The 20,288-nt window shown below is 43.1% G+C and overlaps 1 protein-coding gene across 4 annotated transcripts in view; it reads right to left on the bottom strand.

The window, feature by feature from the left end:
- Positions 1-20,047, bottom strand: part of LOC115144921 (AP-3 complex subunit delta-1-like) — a 41,400-nt gene extending 21,353 nt beyond the window's left edge. For 3 of the 4 annotated variants that reach the window (XM_029686064.2, XM_029686068.2, XM_029686063.2), the window contains exons 1-12: positions 19,770-20,047; positions 14,475-14,570; positions 14,129-14,209; positions 13,960-14,040; positions 12,568-12,675; positions 12,342-12,471; positions 11,983-12,122; positions 6,684-6,757; positions 6,510-6,559; positions 6,070-6,119; positions 5,660-5,708; positions 1,573-1,718 (exon numbers count right to left, since the gene is read on the bottom strand). In XM_029686064.2, coding sequence (XP_029541924.1) covers positions 1,573-1,718; positions 5,660-5,708; positions 6,070-6,119; positions 6,510-6,559; positions 6,684-6,757; positions 11,983-12,122; positions 12,342-12,471; positions 12,568-12,675; positions 13,960-14,040; positions 14,129-14,209; positions 14,475-14,570; positions 19,770-19,865 — 1,101 coding nt within the window. In that variant the 5' untranslated portion in view covers positions 19,866-20,047. The remainder of the gene's footprint in view (positions 1-1,572; positions 1,719-5,659; positions 5,709-6,069; positions 6,120-6,509; positions 6,560-6,683; positions 6,758-11,982; positions 12,123-12,341; positions 12,472-12,567; positions 12,676-13,959; positions 14,041-14,128; positions 14,210-14,474; positions 14,571-19,769) is intronic. The other variant, XM_029686065.2, reaches the window with a different exon arrangement.
- Between the last annotated feature and the right edge of the window lie 241 nt (positions 20,048-20,288).

The following is a 20,288-nucleotide window of genomic DNA, read 5'->3' on the forward strand; positions in this document are numbered from 1 at the left end:
AAAGCAATGGGGACATCAGAAACTGTACTGTGATCAGGGAGGCATTAGGCTATACACATACAGTACCAGTCAAAGGTTTGGACACACCTACTCATTCAAGAGTGTTGCTTTATTTGTACTATTTTCTACATTGTAATGAAGACATCAAAACTACGAAATAACACATTTGGAATCATGTCGTATATATTTTCAAAATATATATTTCAAAGTAGCAACCCTTTACCTTGATGACAGCTTTGCACACTCTTGGCATTCTTTCAACCTGGAATACTTCTCCAACAGTCTTGAAGGAGATCCCACATATGCTGAGCACTTGTTGAATGCTTTTCCTTCACTCTGTGGTCCAACTCATCCCAAACCATCTCAAATTGGGTTGAGGTCAGGTGATTGTGGAGGTCAGGTCATCTGATGCAGCACTCCATCACTCTACTTCTTGATCAAATAGCCCTTACAAAGCCTGAAGGAGTGTTTTGGGTCATTGTCCTGTTGAAAAACAAATGATACCATCCCATCTGGTTTAGGCTTAGTGGGACTGCTGGTAGCCATGCTGGTTAAGTGTGCCTTGAATTCTAAATAAATCACTGACAGTGTCACCAGCAAAGCACCATCACATTCTCCTCCATGCTTCAAGGTGGGGACCACACATGCGGAGATCATCCATTCACCTACTCTGCGTCTCATGAAGACACGGCGGTTGGAACCAAAAATGTGGACTCATCAGACCAAAGGACAGATTTCCACCAGTCTAATGCCCATCGCTCGTGTTTCTTGGCCCAAGCAAGTCTCTTCTTATTATTGGTGTTCTTTAGTAGTGGTTTCTTTGCAGCAATCAACCCTGAAAGCCTGATTCACAGTCTCCTCTAAAATGTTGATGTGTCTGATACTTGAACTCAGTGAAGCATTTATTTGGGTAGCAGAAGTAACTTGATCATAGCGCTTCATGGTTTTTGCGACTGCACTTGAAGAAACTTTCAAAGTACTTGAAATGTTCCATATTGACGGACCGTCATGTCTTGTAATGATGGACTGTCCTTTCTCTTTGCTTATTTGAGCGGTTCTTGCCATAATATGGACTTGGTTTTTTATTAAATAGGGCTATCTTCTGTATACCACCCCTACCTTGTCACAATACAACTGATTGGCTCAAACGCACTAAGATGGAAAGAAATTCCACAAATTAACTTAACAAGGCACACCTGTTAATTGAAATGCATTCCAGGTGACTACCTCATGAAGCTGGTTGAGAGAATGCCAAGTGGGCAAAGCTGTGGTCAAGGCAAAGGGTGGCTACTTTGAAGAATCTCAAATATATGTTCATATATTAAACACTTTTTTGGTTACCACATCATTCCATGTGTTATTTCATAGTTTTGATCTCTTCATTATTAGTAAAAATAAAGAAAAACCCTGGAATGAGTAGGAGTGTCCAAACATTTTACTGGTACTGTAGATATCAATGAAATTCAGTTTTTGAGCTTAGGGCATTTCCCCATGAGTAGATATAGGTGGTGAAGACATGGGGGTAGGGTCAGTGTGTATTCAATGACCGTGTGTTATGACAGTGACAAGCACCATGCCGTAGAGCAGGTCTAGAGCCCTCAGGCGGATGGACTCGTCCTTGTCATCCAGACATTGGAGGATGAGGTCCTTGTGGGACTGGACAGACTTGGGATGAGTCTTCAGTATCTTGGACATGGCCAGCAGGCCCAGGTACTTCACTACGAACAGAGACAACACACTGAGTGGCCTGGACACTATACACAGGGCCTTCTATTCTACTTCCACATGCACTAGAGTAGCGTTTCTGCACTATGGAGACTGGTCCACGAGCAATACATCATGCCTTTACACTCTGTAGTATACATTACCTTATGGCTATAGCCTGCCTCCCAGTACTCAGGGCCCTTGACTTTTTACACATGGTTAAATTACAGCCTTATTCTAAAATGTATTAAATACATTTTAAAAATTCTCAATCTACACACAACACCCCATAATGACAATGCAAAACCAAGGTTTTATAGACATTTATGTGTATATATATATATATATTTTTTACAGAAATACCTTATTTACATAAGTATTCAGACCCTTTGCTATGAGACTCGACATTGAGCTCAGGTGCATCCTGTTTCCATTGATCATCCTTGAGATGTTTCTACAACTTGGAGTCCACCTGTGTTAAATTCAATTGATTGGACATGATTTGGAAAGGCACACACTTGCCTATATAAAAAAGGTCCCACAGTTGACAGTGCATGTCACAGCAAAAACCAAGCCAGGAGGTCAAAGGAATTGTCCGTAGAGCTCTGAGACAGGATTGTGTCAGCCACAGATCTGGCGAAGGGTACCGAAAAAATGTCTGCAGCATTGAAGGTCCCCAAGAACACAGTGGCCTCCATCAGTCTTAAATGGAAGAAATTTGGAACCACCAAGACTCTTCCTAGAGTTGGCCGCCTGGCCAAACTGAACAATCGGGGGAGAATGGCCTTGGTCGCTAACAGAGCTAGAGCTCCTATGGAGATGAAAGAACCTTCCAGAAGGCCAACCATCTCGGCAGCACTCCGCCAATCAGGTCTTTATGGTAGTGGCCAGACGGAAGCCACTCCTCTGTAAAAGGCACAACAGCCTGCTTGGAGTTCGTCAAAAGGCACCCAAAGACTCTCAGATCATGAGAAACAAGATTCTCTGGTTTGATTAAACCAAGATTGAACTCTTTGGCCTGAATGCCAAGCGTCACGTCTGTAGGAAACCGGGCACCATCCCTACGGTAAAGCATGGTGGTGGCAGAATCATGCTGTGGGGGTGTTTTTAACTGGCAGGGACTTGGAGACTAGTCAGGATAGAGGGAAAGATGAAACCCTGCTCAGGACCTCAGACTGGGGCGATTGGTTCACCTTCCAACAGGACAATGACCTTAAGCACACAGCCAAGACAACTCAGGAGTGGCTTCGGGATAGGTCTTTGAATGCCTTTGAGTGGCCCAGACAGAGCGCACACTTGAACCTAATCGAACATCTCTGGAGAGACCTGAAAATAGCTATGAAGTGACGCTTCCCATCCAACCTGACAGAGCTTGAGAAGCTCTGCAGAGAAGAATGACAGAAACTCCCCAAATACAGGTGCGCCAAGCTTGTAGCGTCATACCCAAGACGACTCAAGGCTGTAATGGCTGCCAAAGGTGCTTCAACAAAGTACTGAATAAAGGGTCTGAATACTTAAGTAAATGTATAGTCCCTCCCACAGAAAATGTTTAAGCCCGTTTTTGCTTTGTCATTATGGGGTATTATGTGTAGATTGGGGGGAAAAAAACTATTTAATCCATTTTAGATTAAGGCTGTAATGTAACGAAGTGTGAAAAAAGTCAAGGGGCCTGAATACTTCCCAAATGCAGTCTGTCTCCACTAGCCGCTCTCATCCACTGAAACCTCACGGATTACATTAGACTCATTACTGTAGGCCCGTGTCACTATTCTGAATGCCTGTTTTATATAATTACACTGAGAATCAAATTTTTCACTTTGAAGGCAGTAAACAACTTCTCTGATAGGCCGTTACCTATGTGGCATCGATATTATTCCAAAATATTTATTCTGTCAAAATTGACTACAAAGTGTAAATAGGATACATGTCATAGTCACTCTCATCCAAAACTGAGATTTACGAGATAATTACGAAAGAAATGGTACGTCACGGAATTAATGGGACCATACGTTTTCCTTGGGTTTATTTCAATCCTGCCCACAGCACCCAAGTAGTCCTCAATTCAAAGCGCAGCTGCACGCATCCCGATCATAATACCAATGGTCAATCTGGTTTGACATTCGATATCCCTATGTGGCTAGTTAGGGACCATAAGTAAATTACACAATGTACAGTATATGGGACAATATTTAACATTTCTGTAGCTGCAAATTTCAATGACTTAACCTCAAACCAACTACAAATTGTAGAAATTCAAATAGAAATATTGAAAGCATTTAATAAGACAAAGACGTGCAACATGAAAATATTGTCCCATAGATTGACAGTCCCCAACTAGCCCCAGCGATAAGCTATCCAAAGTCAGATCAACTTTGCCACAGTCGCACAACGGCCAGCTGAAGCTAAATGGCGAAAGAAGTTGACTAGCTTGCCAGCTAGTCTAGGCTACTTCCAAACACAAGACCTGAAAGTAGCTTAGACTCTAAGTCTAGGCTACTTCCTTCTAGATTACTGTTTCAAGTGACTAGCTGGGTACTGTTTTGGCAGAGTGAAAGTACAAAGGTTTCCCAAGTTCAAACACACAGTACACAGACATCAAAGCACGCCTCCCAAGACCCAGATCTTGTTCTGTCACATTTTCTAATGAGGACAATTGAAACAGAGGCTAAATTAGGAAGGTCAGCTCCACAAAATATATACCAAACATAAAACATTGATTTCAACATTTAACAAACCGTAGAACTCTATGCACAAGGACTACTTTTAACAATCCCACCGAACATTTTACAAAAACACATTTATAGGAAGAACTGTACAGATACAAGTTTGGTAACAGAATAAAACAGAGGAATGGTTTGCCGTAATTCTGTTACCAGTGTACATTTTTCAAAGTAGTCAGTGCATAGAGTTGTACGGTTTATTAAACTTTGAAATCAATGTTTTGTTTGGCATACATTCTAAAGTGAAAAATCTGAGTCTCTGTTAGCATGGAATAGCCCATACATAACATACTGACTAACCTGATATTTTCACATCTATTAGATTTTCTCTACAAAACATGAAATTAAAAACACAAAGAAAAGGAAAATACAAACAAACAGAACGATGGCGACATTCACACGAGACCACATATACACATGGAAGTTTTGTTTTTTTGCCACCAACTTGAGTCATGGGTAGATGTAGCTACAGTGGACTAATCTGATAACAGACACCATTTTTTTTGCGGAATCAGGCAATATATAACATCCACTAAATAGATTCTTATCGGAGCGGTTGATACCTCCGGAAAAGATCGCTGTATATCAGGTTTATGGATCAATATGTGTGAATGCAACCTTGAAGTAAAGTGCTATCGCTGTGCAGATACAGGTTTGGTTTCATCAGAGCAGGTCAGGAGCATCCCTGTAAACAGTACTATGTTTGAGACTAACAGTTTAAAGGTGTCGATGGGAGCAAAAGAAGGCAAGAGTCTGTTGATGTTATGATCCTAACTAGCAAAACAGCCTTGAGGATCAGTATAGAGAACTCAATTATTATTATTATTTTTAAACATAGCTGCCCACGTATATCTAATCTACACACAACCAAGTTGCCCAGATAACTCGAATCACCAGATGCATCATAATGATAGTAGAGGTTTTAACTTACTGTTAGCTGTAACCTGTTAAGACTGATGAATAACTGCTCAAATATACTCAATGTTTAGAAACTAAATAGCCTGTTGAAGTAACGGTGTATAATAAAAGGTATAAAGACAAAACCCTACCTTGTGACAGTCGCAATTGCAACTATGCACAGTGACATTTCAAACGGCCCGCATTTCAGGGGAGTGGTCAAAATGTTGTTATCCAGAGTTTTGGGATCTAGATCGCTGTAAACTAGATGGATGGCTACTCAGAAACACACAGACAATGAGAGAATGACACACTGCAGGCATTGACAGAGGGCTCACAGTTCTGGTCCGAGTCTTCAATCAGGATTCTCAGTTTCTGGACACAGAGCTGAGAGAGAGAGAAACATGCCATTACTATCAATATAAACCTTTCCAAACAAGCTCCAGTATTGGCACGTGCGCACAGCAATTCTGCACATTCACAGAAAGTGGGTGAAACCCACTGGACATAGAACCCAGCTAAAGTCATTTGAACAGTTTGAATTTCTATACATTTTAGGAGCTCAGAAATGAATGCTTTTTAATCACAATTTCACTAGCCTGCGCAATCTTTTGGTGTTCATCTACTGATAGACTTGTGATGATAAAACAAAGAAGATGTAAACATGCATTGTTATCAAACTGGAGTGGAAAGCGTTCACATCATTAGCGACAAAAGAGAAAAAGTGGACATGGTGTCTGGGACTTACCTGAATACTAGCACTGTGATTTGGCATCCCAGAGGACAGGGAAATCAACACTGAAACAGGACAAACAATAAGATCCTGCTGTGCCAACAACTTTATATACATGTCAAAAACTAAATGTTCACTGTTAGAGATGTGATCTTGAAAGCTCAGTGAGGTTTTTCACTTAACATAAAACAAACTATATTGAGTCAACAACCTCCTCAGTAGCACATCAAAGGCAAACAAAACTGCCCACACTGAAGACTATAGACATGGCAAGGTGTATAATATACATTTACATTTTTTATAAAAATAATGTTATGAGAAAATAGCTTGGTTCAACTGCGCACATCTTCAGTTTATACACAAGCTTCACAAAGATGTACAGCTACCCAGCACACAGATAACCAGACAACTAAACAGAGATACAAGAATAACAAGTGAAAAGAGGAATTACTGACCTGCTATCACAGTGTTGACACATTCATATAGAAGTGACATAGCAGAGGTACTGTGAGAGGAAGAAAGGGTAAGAAAAGGGGTAGAGAAGGACAGAAGGTCAATATTTTCCTCATACAACTTTTTGTGATTCAACAAAACCCATATTGGTTGTGGAATCTCTGTAGGTGTCTCACCTGTGGATGAGGTTTGTTAAGGGTTCTATCAGCTTCTTCCCCAAGCGAGGCTCCAGGGGTGTGAGGGCACCAAACTGAAAAACACACGTCACCATTACACACACTAAAGGAACAACACCTCTCCATGTTGTGATAAGGACAATCATTTGTAACTTCCACTGACTCACTAACCAGGTTTCCATCCAACCTTTATGTGGGTAAAGTATGTCGGATAAAAAAAGTCAAAACAGACCTGATGTAAACAGCAAATGTTGGTAAAAAATTCCAAATGTCGACAAAACAATATACGCTAGAAAAGGTGAGATCTTTGTGTCGATAAAATTAATAATGAGCAAATATGAATACAATAACCATCCTATCGAACGCGATGATGTTGTATGGTCCTCCCACTACGACCCAAGAAAGCATGCTGATTATTAGGCTACAGATTAATATACAGTTAGCTCCAAAAGTATTGGAAGAGTGACACATTTTTTGATGTTTTGGCTCTGTACTCCAGCACTTTGGATTTAATAGAAGTGAATTGTAAATAATGTAGTCATTTTGGAGACACTTACTGTAAATAAGAATATCAGATTTTTCTAAACACTTCTACGTTAATGTGGATGCTACCATGATTACGGATAATCCTGACTGAATTGTAAATAAAGACAAGGGAGAAAGTTAGAGGCATAAATAGCATACCCTCCAAAAAATGCTAACCTCCCCTGTTATTGTAATTACATTTACATTACATTTAAGTCATTTAGCAGACGCTCTTATCCAGAGCGACTTACAAATTGGTGCGTTCACCTTAAGACATCCAGTGGAACACAGTGGCCACTTTACAATAGTGCATCTAAATCTTTTAAGGGGGGGGGGTGAGAAGGATTACTTTATCCTATCCTAGGTATTCCTGAAAGAGGTGGGGTTTCAGGTGTCTCCGGAAGGTGGTGATTGACTCCGCTGTCCTGGCGTCGTGAGGGAGTTTGTTCCACCATTGGGGGGCCAGAGCAGCGAACAGTTTTGACTGGGCTGCGCGGGAACTGTACTTCCTCAGTGGTAGGGAGGCGAGCAGGCCAGAGGTGGATGAACGCAGTGCCCTTGTTTGGGTGTAGGGCCTGATCAGAGCCTGGAGGTACTGAGGTGCCGTTCCCCTCACAGCTCCGTAGGCAAGCACCATGGTCTTGTAGCGGATGCGAGCTTCAACTGGAAGCCAGTGGAGAGAGCGGAGGAGCGGGGTGACGTGAGAGAACTTGGGAAGGTTGAACACCAGACGGGCTGCGGCGTTCTGGATGAGTTGTAGGGGTTTAATGGCACAGGCAGGGAGCCCAGCCAACAGCGAGTTGCAGTAATCCAGACGGGAGATGACAAGTGCCTGGATTAGGACCTGCGCCGCTTCCTGTGTGAGGCAGGGTCGTACTCTGCGGATGTTGTAGAGCATGAACCTACAGGAACGGGCCACCGCCTTGATGTTAGTTGAGAACGACAGGGTGTTGTCCAGGATCACGCCAAGGTTCTTAGCGCTCTGGGAGGAGGACACAATGGAGTTGTCAACCGTGTTGGCGAGATCATGGAACGGGCAGTCCTTCCCGGGAGGAAGAGCAGCTCAGTCTTGCCGAGGTTCAGCTTGAGGTGGTGATCCGTCATCCACACTGATATGTCTGCCAGACATGCAGAGATGCGATTCGCCACCTGGTCATCAGAAGGGGGAAAGGAGAAGATTAATTGTGTGTCGTCTGCATAGCAATGATAGGAGAGACCATGTGAGGTTATGACAGAGCCAAGTGACTTGGTGTATAGCGAGAATAGGAGAGGGCCTAGAACAGAGCCCTGGGGGACGCCAGTGGTGAGAGCGCGTGGTGAGGAGACAGATTCTCGCCACGCCACCTGGTAGGAGCGACCTGTCAGGTAGGACGCAATCCAAGCGCGGGCCGCGCCGGAGATGCCCAACTCGGAGAGGGTGGAGAGGAGGATCTGATGGTTCACAGTATCGAAGGCAGCCGATAGGTCTAGAAGGATGAGAGCAGAGGAGAGAGAGTTAGCTTTAGCAGTGCGGAGCGCCTCCGTGATACAGAGAAGAGCAGTCTCAGTTGAATGACTAGTCTTGAAACCTGACTGATTTGGATCAAGAAGGTCATTCTGAGAGAGATAGCGGGAGAGCTGGCCAAGGACGGCACGTTCAAGAGTTTTGGAGAGAAAAGAAAGAAGGGATACTGGTCTGTAGTTGTTGACATCGGAGGGATCGAGTGTAGGTTTTTTCAGAAGGGGTGCAACTCTCGCTCTCTTGAAGACGGAAGGGACGTAGCCAGCGGTCAGGGATGAGTTGATGAGCGAGGTGAGGTAAGGGAGAAGGTCTCCGGAAATGGTCTGGAGAAGAGAGGGGGGATAGGGTCAAGCGGGCAGGTTGTTGGGCGGCCGGCCGTCACAAGACGCGAGATTTCATCTGGAGAGAGGGGAGAAAGAGGTCAGAGCACAGGGTAGGGCAGTGTGAGCAGAACCAGTGGTGTCGTTTGACTTAGCAAACGAGGATCGGATGTCGTCGACCTTCTTTTCAAAATGGTTGACGAAGTCATCTGCAGAGAGGGGGGAGGATTCAGGAGGGAGGAGAAGGTGGCAAAGAGCTTCCTAGGGTTAGAGGCAGATGCTTGGAATTTAGAGTGGTAGAAAGTGGCTTTAGCAGCAGACACAGAAGAGGAAAATGTAGAGAGGAGGGAGTGAAAGGATGCCAGGTCCGCAGGGAGGCGAAGTTTTCCTCCATTTCCGCTCGGCTGCCCGGAGCCCTGTTCTGTGAGCTCGCAATGAGTCGCGAGCCACGGAGCGGGAGGGGAGGACCGAGCCGGCCTGGAGGATAGGGGACATAGAGAGTCAAAGGATGCAGAAAGGGAGGAGAGGAGGGTTGAGGAGGCAGAATCAGGAGATAGGTTGGAGAAGGTTTGAGCAGAGGGAAGAGATGATAGGATGGAAGAGGAGAGAGAAGGGGAGAGAGAGCGAAGGTTGGGACGGCGCGATACCATCCGAGTAGGGGCAGTGTGGGAAGTGTTGGATGAGAGCGAGAGGGAAAAGGATACAAGGTAGTGGTCGGAGACTTGGAGGGGAGTTGCGGTGAGGTTAGTGGAAGAACAGCATCTAGTAAAGATGAGGTCGAGCGTATTGCCTGCCTTGTGAGTAGGGGGGAAGGTGAGAGGGTGAGGTCAAAAGAGGAGAGGAGTGGAAAGAAGGAGGCAGAGAGGAATGAGTCAAAGGTAGACGTGGGGAGGTTAAAGTCGCCCAGAACTGTGAGAGGTGAGCCGTCCTCAGGAAAGGAGCTTATCAAGGCATCAAGCTCATTGATGAACTCTCCGAGGGAACCTGGAGGGCGATAAATGATAAGGATGTTAAGCTTGAAAGGGCTGGTAACTGTGACAGCATGGAATTCAAAGGAGGCGATAGACAGATGGGTAAGGGGAGAAAGAGAGAATGACCACTTGGGAGAGATGAGGATCCCGGTGCCACCACCCCGCTGACCAGAAGCTCTCGGGGTGTGCGAGAACACGTGGGCGGACGAAGAGAGAGCAGTAGGAGTAGCAGTGTTATCTGTGGTGATCCATGTTTCCGTCAGTGCCAAGAAGTCGAGGGACTGGAGGGAGGCATAGGCTGAGATGAACTCTGCCTTGTTGGCCGCAGATCGGCAGTTCCAGAGGCTACCGGAGACCTGGAACTCCACGTGGGTCGTGCGCGCGGGGACCACCAGATTAGGGTGGCCGCGGCCACGAGGTGTGGAGCGTTTGTATGGTCTGTGCAGAGAGGAGAGAACAGGGATAGACAGACACATAGTTGACAGGCTACAGAAGAGGCTACGCTAATGCAAAGGAGATTGGAATGACAAGTGGACTACACGTCTCGAATGTTCAGAAAGTTAAGCTTACGTAGTAATGGTGAGAGGTTAGCATTACTTGGGAGTAATTACTTGGGGGACTACTTTAATACAGATAAGTGAATTTGTATACTTTTGGTCCCCTAAAAAAAAATGGGGGGACTATGCTGGTTTGCCTGCGATGGATGAAAATACCCCCAGATTAAAGCGGACAGTCTACCCTTTAACCTCATAGTTATTGTATCATTTCAAATCCAAAGTGCTGGAGTACAGAGCCAAAACAACAAGTATTGGGACATTGACAATTTCTTTGTAGCTCACTGTTATTCTTTTATTTCACCAGGTAGGCTAGTTGAGAACTAGTTCTCATTTACAACTGCAATCAGGCCAAGATTAAGCAAAGCAGTTTGATACAAACAACAACAGAGTTACACATGGAGTAAACAAACATACAGTCAATAATACAGCAGAAAAAGTCTATATACATTGTGTGCAAATGAGGTAAGATTACGGTAGGTAAGGCAATAAATAGGCCATGGTGGCGAAGTAATTACGATATAGCAATTAAACACTGGAGTGATAGATGTGCAGAAGATGAATGTTCAAGTAGAGATACTGGGGTGCAAAGGAGCAAGATAAATACAGTATGGGGATGAGGTAGATTGGATGGGCTATTTACAGATGGGCTATGTACAGGTGCAGTGATCTGTGAGCTGCTCTGACAGCTGGTGCTTAAAGTTAGTGAGGGAGATAGGAGTCTCCAGCGAATGAACTTCACAGAGTAGTGAAAGTACAAGGGGATGAGTTTGATGCTCCTTTCCAATTTCATATCGAGGGTCTTATTCTGGTGACATTATGATCGATCCCTGGCTGCAGCTTGACAAATAATCTTGCTCTTATCCATAATCTCATAATGTAGGCTAGCCTACCAACACTGTATCTGTGAGCTGTTGGCTAGAGTGCTTGTGCCAAGACACAAGTAGGCACATTAACTATTTAGTGCAATAGTTTGTGATAGAACTATCAGTGGTGTTTAAAATTCCCATTTTTTATTCGGTACATGTAATCTTCTATATCATAACGCATAGCTTTCTATCCACAAACAGTCAGTTTGGTGGAAACACACCACTGGTGGGAAAATGTGCATATTTAGTAATTTTTTTGTAATTACGATCTTGTCTCATCGCTGAAACTTCCCAAAGGGCTCCGGAGAGGGGAAGGTCGAGTCATACGTCCTTCGAAACATTACCAGCCAAACCACGCTTCTTAACACCCGACCGGTTAACCCGGAAGCCAGCCGCACCAATTTGTCAGAGGAAACACCATTCGACTGACAACCTAAGTCAGCCTATGTGCATATTTTTTAGGCTGATGTAAAAAATGCTCACATGAAAATATATCACCAATAGGATGGAAACCTAGCTACTGACAGTGACTTTCACAGATCCCTTCCTGTTCACTCACCAGCTTGATTATCTTGATGAGGACCCAGTTGTTGGTGGATGAGGTCATGAGCTTGAAGAAAAGCGGGGCCAGAGAAAGGTAGTTCTTAGGGTTCCTCCTGGCCAGCTCACAGATGACATTAACAGCCGCTGACTGGACCCCTGCAGGAAAGAGGCATCACACAGATGAGATCAATAACATCCATTCTGAAGGAATCATTAGGACACGAATTAGATCAAATACATCCAAAATACTTAAAACAGCTTCCATCCAGTTAAGACAATCATTTCCTTAGTTACTGCATACATTAGGATTCTAGGTGATAAAATGTGTCTGGCCCCAACCAACAGAGTAGGCAGGTATGTACTAGTCTCTCTCACCAGGGTCAGGATCTTCCAGTTTCTCCTTCATCCTGGGGAAAGCTGGTCGCAGAGACTCGGGGTACTTCAGGAACACCTTGTACATGATCAGGACTGCCTTCTTCCTGATATAAGGCTTTGTGTGGGACATCTGCAGCACAGACCGAGAGAGAAAGAGGTCAGAGAAGCATGAAACCACAGACAAAAATGTGCAGCAAGAACTCTTGAGCTGGAGAATGTAACTCACCAGAGTCATGATGTCATTGGCCAGATCCCGAGCCAGGTCAGGGGTCACGAAGCAGGAGAGGCCAGTGAGAGCCACGCCGGTGTCATACTGGTTAGGACTGCTCAGATCCTGAAAGAAAGAAATGGATGTGAAAGAGGTAGGGAAAGTGAAAGGAGAAAAAAAGGATAGGGGAGGGGAGGACATTGCATTCCAAAATCATGGACATTAATATGGAGTTGATCCCCCCCTTTGCTGCTATAACAGCTTCTACTCTTCTGGGAACGCTTTCCACTAGATGCTGGAACATTGCTGCGGGGACTTGCTTCCATTCAGCCACAGGAGCATTAGTGAGGTCAGGCACTGATGTTAGGCATTTAGGCCTGGCTCGCAGTAGGCGTTCCAATTCATCCCAAAGGTGTTTGATGGGGTTGAAGTCAGGGCTCTGTAGAGGCCAGTCAAGTTCTTCCACACCGATCTTGACAAACTATTTCTGTATAGACCTTGCTTTGTGCACAGGGGCATTGTCATGCTGAAACAGGAAAGGGCTTTCCCCAAACTGTTACCACAAAGTTAAAGCACAGAATCGTCTAGAATGTCATTGTATGCTGTAGCGTTAAGATTTCCTTTCACTGTAACTAAGGGGTCTAGCCCGAACCATGAAAAACAGCCCCAGACCATTATTCCTCAGCCACCAAACTTTACAGTTGACACTATGCATTCGGGCAGGTAGCGTTCTCCTGGCATCAGCCAAACCCAGATTCGTCCGCCGAACTGCCAGATGAAGCGTGATTCATCACTCCAGAGAAAGCGTGTCCACTGCTCCAGAGTCCAATGGCGGTGAGCTTTGCACCTCTCCAGCTGACACTTGGCATTGCGCATGGTGATCTTACGCTTGTGTGAATCTACTCAGCCATGGAATCACATTTCATATCCTGACGAATAGTTATTGTGCTGACGTTGCTTCCAGAGGCAGTTTGGGAAGTCAGTAGTGAGTGTTGCAGATGATTTTTACGCGTTACAGCACTCGGTGGCCCTGTTCTGCGAGCTTGTGTCGCCGAGCACTTCGTGGCTGAGCAGTTGTTGCTCCTAGAGGTTTCCACTTCACAATAACAGCACTTACAGTTGATAGGGGCACCTCTAGCAGGGCAGAAATTTGACAACTGACTTGTTGGAAAAGTGACATCCTATGACGGTGCCACGTTGAAAGTCACTGAACTCAGTAAAGCCATTCTACTGCCAATGTTTGTCTATGGAGATTGCATGGCTGTATTCTTGATTTTATACACCAACGGGTGTGGCTGAAATAGCTGAATCCACTCATTTTGTGTATATAATGTAGCCGGTATCAGAGATGGTCTTTAATACATCATAGACAGGTAGGCCAAAGGTGCAAGATAAAAAAGTATCACTGACCTTTCGGATCTGATTGGTTGTCAGCATGATTACATCAGTGCTCTCATGAAAGCACTGGGAGGCGGCCAGGTAACCAATTCTCTGAAGAGAGGAAGCACCATATTTAACCTCAAATGCTCTCGAATATCCCACATTTTTTTAAATATACCACACATACAGATTATCTTGCCTTGTATGTGAATTTGGAGGAGCTCATGACTTCCACAATGTTGAATGCAGCCCAGCTGACGTCATAGCCCAGCATCTGCAACTGTTAACGCACAAGGGGAGAGAGAGGGAGTCAGAGCACTGGACATCCACTACATTGTCCCTGTGGACAGTGAGAGCTCACAGGCTAAATGCATTCTCAAATAGCTTTTACTGAGTATGGGCAGTATTCAAAGTAGCTGTTATCCAGCAAAAAAATAATGCATAGCAGGCCTAGGATATAGCTGAAGTGTTTTTGGTTGTGCATCTCTGTGTTGTTGTCCACAGTGAGGGCAGTTTCAGTGAGGGGTGCTGATCTGTGATCTTACGTAGGTGAGCTTGCAGACGGCATTGGACTTGACAGCAATATTGTCCTGCTTGAGCTCCTGCTTGATCTCGTCGATGCAGGTGGAGATGTATTTAGCCTGAGCGGAGACACAGAAACCAGACAGGACATCAGACTGAATGACAACCTCCACATGATACTCATGGATTACTTTTCACCACTGATTTACCTCAGTGAACCAGCTAAAACACAGGCTAAGGGGAGGAGTCTTACAGCAATTGATATTTCATTAAATTTACACATATATAAAAGGTTATAAACCCAAGCTTCTGATCACATGTGTTTTAGGCTTGTGAGGGTTTTCAGTCTATGATTGAATGGGTGTGCCAAGCTTGTAGCGTCATACCCAAGAAGACTTGAGGCTGTAATCACTGCCAAAGGTGCTTCAACAAAGTACCAAGTAAAGGGTCTGAATACTTATGTAAAATGTGATGTTTAAAAAAAAAAATTGTAATAAAATTAGCAAAAGTAAATAAAAAGTCTACCTGTTTTTCTTTTGGCATTATGGGGTATTGTGTATGGATTGAGGGATTAAAAAAAAAAATTGTTAAACATTTTAGAATAAGTCTAACGTAACAAAATGTGGAAAAAGGGAAGTGGTCTGAAAGCTTTCCAAATGCACTGTATAAGCTCCTGAGTGGCGCAGCGGTCTAAGGCACTGCATCTCAGTGCTAGAGGCTTCACTACAGACCTTAGTTCGATTCCAGGCTGTATCACAACCGGACGTGATTGGGAGTTCAATAGGGCAGCACACAATTGGCCCAGCGTCGTCCGGGTTAGGGTTTGGCCGTCATTGTAAATAAGAAATCATTCTTAACTGACTTGAAGAGTTAAATAAAGGTTAAATAACAATGTTTTAAAAAAAAGCTTCCGTAACAAAAGGACACATTTACAAACTACCTGTTTTTAATGGTTGTCTTGGGTCCACACTAGTAAGTTAATTTATTCAAATGATACAGTCACAGAGGATTTACTTCTGAATAACTCGTCAGGTCATTGAACTTTCAGGCAACTTTGATGTAAGGCTTGATCACACCTGTAGTGACTACTTGTATCAGTTATGCCCATTGCTGCTTATCCATTGTTCACTAGACATATCAAATACCTTCATCGATACCACAAAACAAATACATGTGTATCACACGAATTAAACCACACAAACACACAAAATCTGCTGAAATACTTTTTGTACATATTTGCACAAATTGAGTGAGATTATGTTGGCTGTGAAATACTTTGAAAACAGCTACTGCAGCATCTATTTTACAATAAATGTGATCATACTTGACTATTTTTATTCACAAATGCCAGTGAAATTGTCACACTGTGGAACTCTGACTACCTGCCAACGTGGGTGGTGAAAATAGACACGCCAATGCCAAAATATACCCACATTTGCCAGGTGTAAAATTTAGGCCCTGAATCAGATCCAATTGATATATTTGTAATTGTTGTTCTAGAGCCAAGACCTACAATTCTACAGCACAACAGGTTCCAAAGGAGGTATGGGGAGACAGTGGAGAGACACTATTTTTAATCAGGGGACACGAATAGGCAAATAAAATACCTGCCATACTTGTTAGTGTTACATATTGTCTTCTAAAAATCTGGGATTTAATGTCAATTGCATTCAGTGTGCTTTCACACCTTCCTAGATGTGCTTGCCTTCAAAATGAGGGAGTGACAGAATAGATGGATCTGTGTTATTTCCGTCAGCATATATGTGTAAAGTAAATCGAGAGTGTTCATGAGAAACCTTGGGCAGAACACACAATTAATATTTTAGTGAGTTGTCCACTGTTGGCTGGGTAACCACCGTATCTAGGTATGCAGGGTTGGGTTACACAAAGGGGAATGCATTAGGACCCGAATCAAAAGATCATGGCTTAGTACAGTGGTCAAATACAATCAAAGTTATTATGTTTTCTATGTCTGTCTAAGCAATGGACAAAATCATGACAAAACATGAACTTTCTTTTGCTAGATAACTGCCAGGGCATATTAGCACTCAGTGGCCACCACAACTCTGCTGAAACCAGCAGCAGTGACCAGTCAAGATGTGTATAAAAATAACCCAAGACAGACAACTTGAAATGTTAGAACAGGTAAACTCTAGATGTCACACCTAGGCCTAAATCTCATTCCCAATTCAACATTTCTTAGTAGGCTTGGTCATGCTCACTCTGCTGCTTAAGAGCATTCAGCAATAAAATACTCCCTATGTCCTAGCTACTGACTGGCATCATTTTATTGAATGGTGGCAATATATTCAGCCTAAGAGCATAATGGTCTCTGCTAAGTGACATCATTTCTTAAACCTAAAGGAATTCATTCTGGAGTAACTTCTTCCTCCAAAACCTCATCCTAACAACAGTGCACTGTCGACCCACAGTGCGCTGTCGACCCACTCTGTATGGATGCTGATTCTGTGATGATCTAACGTAATTAGCCAAACACCTTCACTGACATCATTCTGAAAACACTGGCGCAACACCCATGAAGACAGGAGCACTTCTACCTAGCATAAAAACTGTCAGTACGTCACAGGGAACTATACACAGTTGAAGTCGGAAGTTTACATACACTTAGGTTTTTCAACCATCCACAAAATGTATTGTTAACAAACTTTAGGCAAGTCGGTTAAGACATGTACTTTGTGCATGACACAAGTCATTTTTCCAACAATTGTTTACAGACAGATTATTTCACTTATAATTCACTGTATCACAATTCCAGTGGGTCAGAAGTTTACATACACTAAGTTGACTGTGCCTTTAAACAGCTTGGAAAATTCCAGAAAATTAGCTTTAGAAGCTTCTGATAGGCTAATTGACATCATTTCAGTCATTTGGAGGTGTACCTGTGGATGTATCTCAAGGCATACCTTCAAACTCAGTGTCTCTTTGCTTGACATCATGGAAAAATCAAAAGAAATCACAGGAAAAAAATTGTAGACATCCACAAGTCTGGTTCATCCTTGGGAGCAATTTCCAAACGCTTGAAGGTACAATGATCATCTGTACAAACAATAGTACGCAAGTATAAACACCATGGAACCACGCAGCTGTCATACCGCTCAGAAAGGAGACGCGTTCTGTCTCCTAGAGATGAACGTACTTTGGTGCGAAAAGTGCAAATCAATTCCAGAACAACAGCAAAGAACCATGTGAAGATGCTGGAGGAAACGGGTACAAAAGTATCTATATCCACAGTAAAACAAGACCTATATCGACATAACCTGAAAGTCTGCTCAGCAAGGAAGAAGCCACTGCTCCAAAAAAGCCAGACTACGTTTTGCAATTGCACATGGGGACAAAGATTGTACTTTTTGGATAAATGCCCGCTGGTCTGATGAAACAAAAATAGAACCGTTTGGCCATAATGACCATTGTTATGTTTGGAGGAAAAAGGGAGAGGCTTGCAAGCCAAAGAACACCATCCCAATCGTGAAGCACGGGGGTGGCAGCATCATGTTGTGGGGGTGCTTTGCTGCATGAGGGACTGGTGCACTTCACAAAATAGATGGCATCATGACGAAGGAAAGTTATGTGGATATATTGAAGCAACATCTCAAGACATCAGTCAGGAAGTTCAAGCTTGGTTGCAAATGGGTCTTCCAAATGAACAATGACCCAAAGCATACTTCCAAAGTTGTGGCAAAATGGCTTAAGGACAACAAAGTCAAGGTATTGGAGTGGCCATCACAAAGCCCTGACCTAAATCCTATTGCAAATTTGAACTGAAAAAGTGTGTGCGAGCAAGGAGGCCTACAAACCCGATTCAGTTACACCAGCTCTGTCAGGAGGAATGGGCCAAAATTCACCCAATTCATTATGGAAAGCTTGTGGAAGGCTACCCGAAACATTTGACCCAAGTTGAACAATTTAAAGGCAATGCTACCAAATACACTCAATTAGTATGTAAACTTCTGACCCACTGGGAATGTGATGAAAGAAATAAAAGCTGAAATAAATAATTTTTTACACTATTATTCTGACATTTCACTTTCTTAAAATAAAGTGGTGATCCTAACTGACCTAAAACACTGAATTTTTACTAGGATTAATTATCAGGAATTGTGGAAAACAGAGTAAATAACTGGCTAAAGTGTATGTAAACTTCTGACTTCAACTGTATCAGTGGTTATTGAGGCTGTGCCCATTAAAGATATATTTGTGTAAACATTTTCTTGTATGAATATTCAAGTTTTCCAAACCACATTGAATATCTTCTGACGTTGCTATTCAGTATACATAACTAGTATAATCTACAACCACCAGATTACTAAAGCATGATTATGACAGTGTGTGAATTTATATAAACCCATCATCAGGTGATCTGTCTGACTTGTTGAATATCAGTTCACTTTATCTGCATACCGGTACAAACAAAATTAATTAAAGTTGGAGAAAGTGTGGTAGTTTAAGGGTAAATTAAATGGGAACTTTTTTCAGTCTAGGCTGTCAAGAGGTGTGTGGAAGAAGCATCCTTTCGTCCACCTATGCAACGTCACTGACTGAAGCTGTAGAGGCCTACAAAATAAAATAGCCTTTAGATCTTGTTTGCATGTCTCTGTTATTTGTATTAGTGCAATAGAAGGCCATTATACGCAAAAGTAACTTTTTAACTACTGCCCGTTAGCAAATAAATTAAAGAGAATAAAATAGTGCTGAACAAGACAGATGCGTTATCATTCCGCGCATCATCACCAGCTGAGGTGATAGTTTTGGCTAGTTAGTTTCCTAGCTGTTACTTGCTAGCTAACTAACTAAAGTTTGAATGGTTGTTCGGCACATTATCGGTCAAGGTGATCGCCTGAAACCAACTGCCACGAGGCGTAACAAGGTAGCGCTTCACCACCGGTAAGAAGTAGACTCGTGCAAGACCGGACAACCCGATTCGAAGGGGCGATGAAACCTACCGTTATCAAGCTAACGTTAGTTAGCTAGTCATATGACGATTATTATGGAGTAATGACAGTTAACGAGTTGACTAATTAGACAGCTAGTCGTTATTCGTGCATTTACAACTCAGTCTTGGTTAACTTGTTATATAACGTTACATATTTTTATTGTAGTTTATCTGCATATGTGAATAGCAGCTTGCTAGGAATAGCATATTACAGCCGTGCAGAAAGCTAACGTTGGCAAGGCCATCAACTATTATAGTAGGTGATCTGTTTAACGTTAACTATTTTGCAATGAGATGTGTTACACGAATGTTTACTTACTGACAGTGTGAAATCAGACATGAACGAAAACACAACTAATCGTTTTACCTCATCTTCCTTGTGATTCCTAATGCCACGTACTAAATCTTGAAGGTTTTTATCGAACATCCGATCGATGCTCCCTTTAACAATCTTCAACGCCATGGCTGTTGGCTAACTTTTGTCGCTTATGTCCTCGGGGACAAAGTAGACGTCTTTTGGGTGCGAACCGGTCCGCAAGACAGTCTCTCATCCACCCGGGTACCGTCTTTCCGTGGTTCGTAACTGTTTATTAATCCCGGCCAGAGAAGGCGAGGCCAGATGGGGCGTCCTGTACTCCGCTGACAAAATGGCGTCTAAAGTCAGCTGACTGGTTGTATTCATGTGGAATTCTCATGGAAATCAATTAAATTAAAGATATACGTCTAGTACGCAGTTTAATGTGAATGGATGATAATTATTTTCCAGTCATATTCTCTATGCAAAATGCAATTATTCACCAAGTCTGTCAGTGTGTCTATGTCCAATTTTTTGCACAGTATGTAGCCTTTGACATTCCTGACTTTTTTTGCCACAGCCAACTCAATG

Source organism: Oncorhynchus nerka, linkage group LG17, assembly GCF_034236695.1.
Source record: "Oncorhynchus nerka isolate Pitt River linkage group LG17, Oner_Uvic_2.0, whole genome shotgun sequence".
In the NCBI taxonomy this organism is placed as follows: domain Eukaryota; kingdom Metazoa; phylum Chordata; class Actinopteri; order Salmoniformes; family Salmonidae; genus Oncorhynchus; species Oncorhynchus nerka.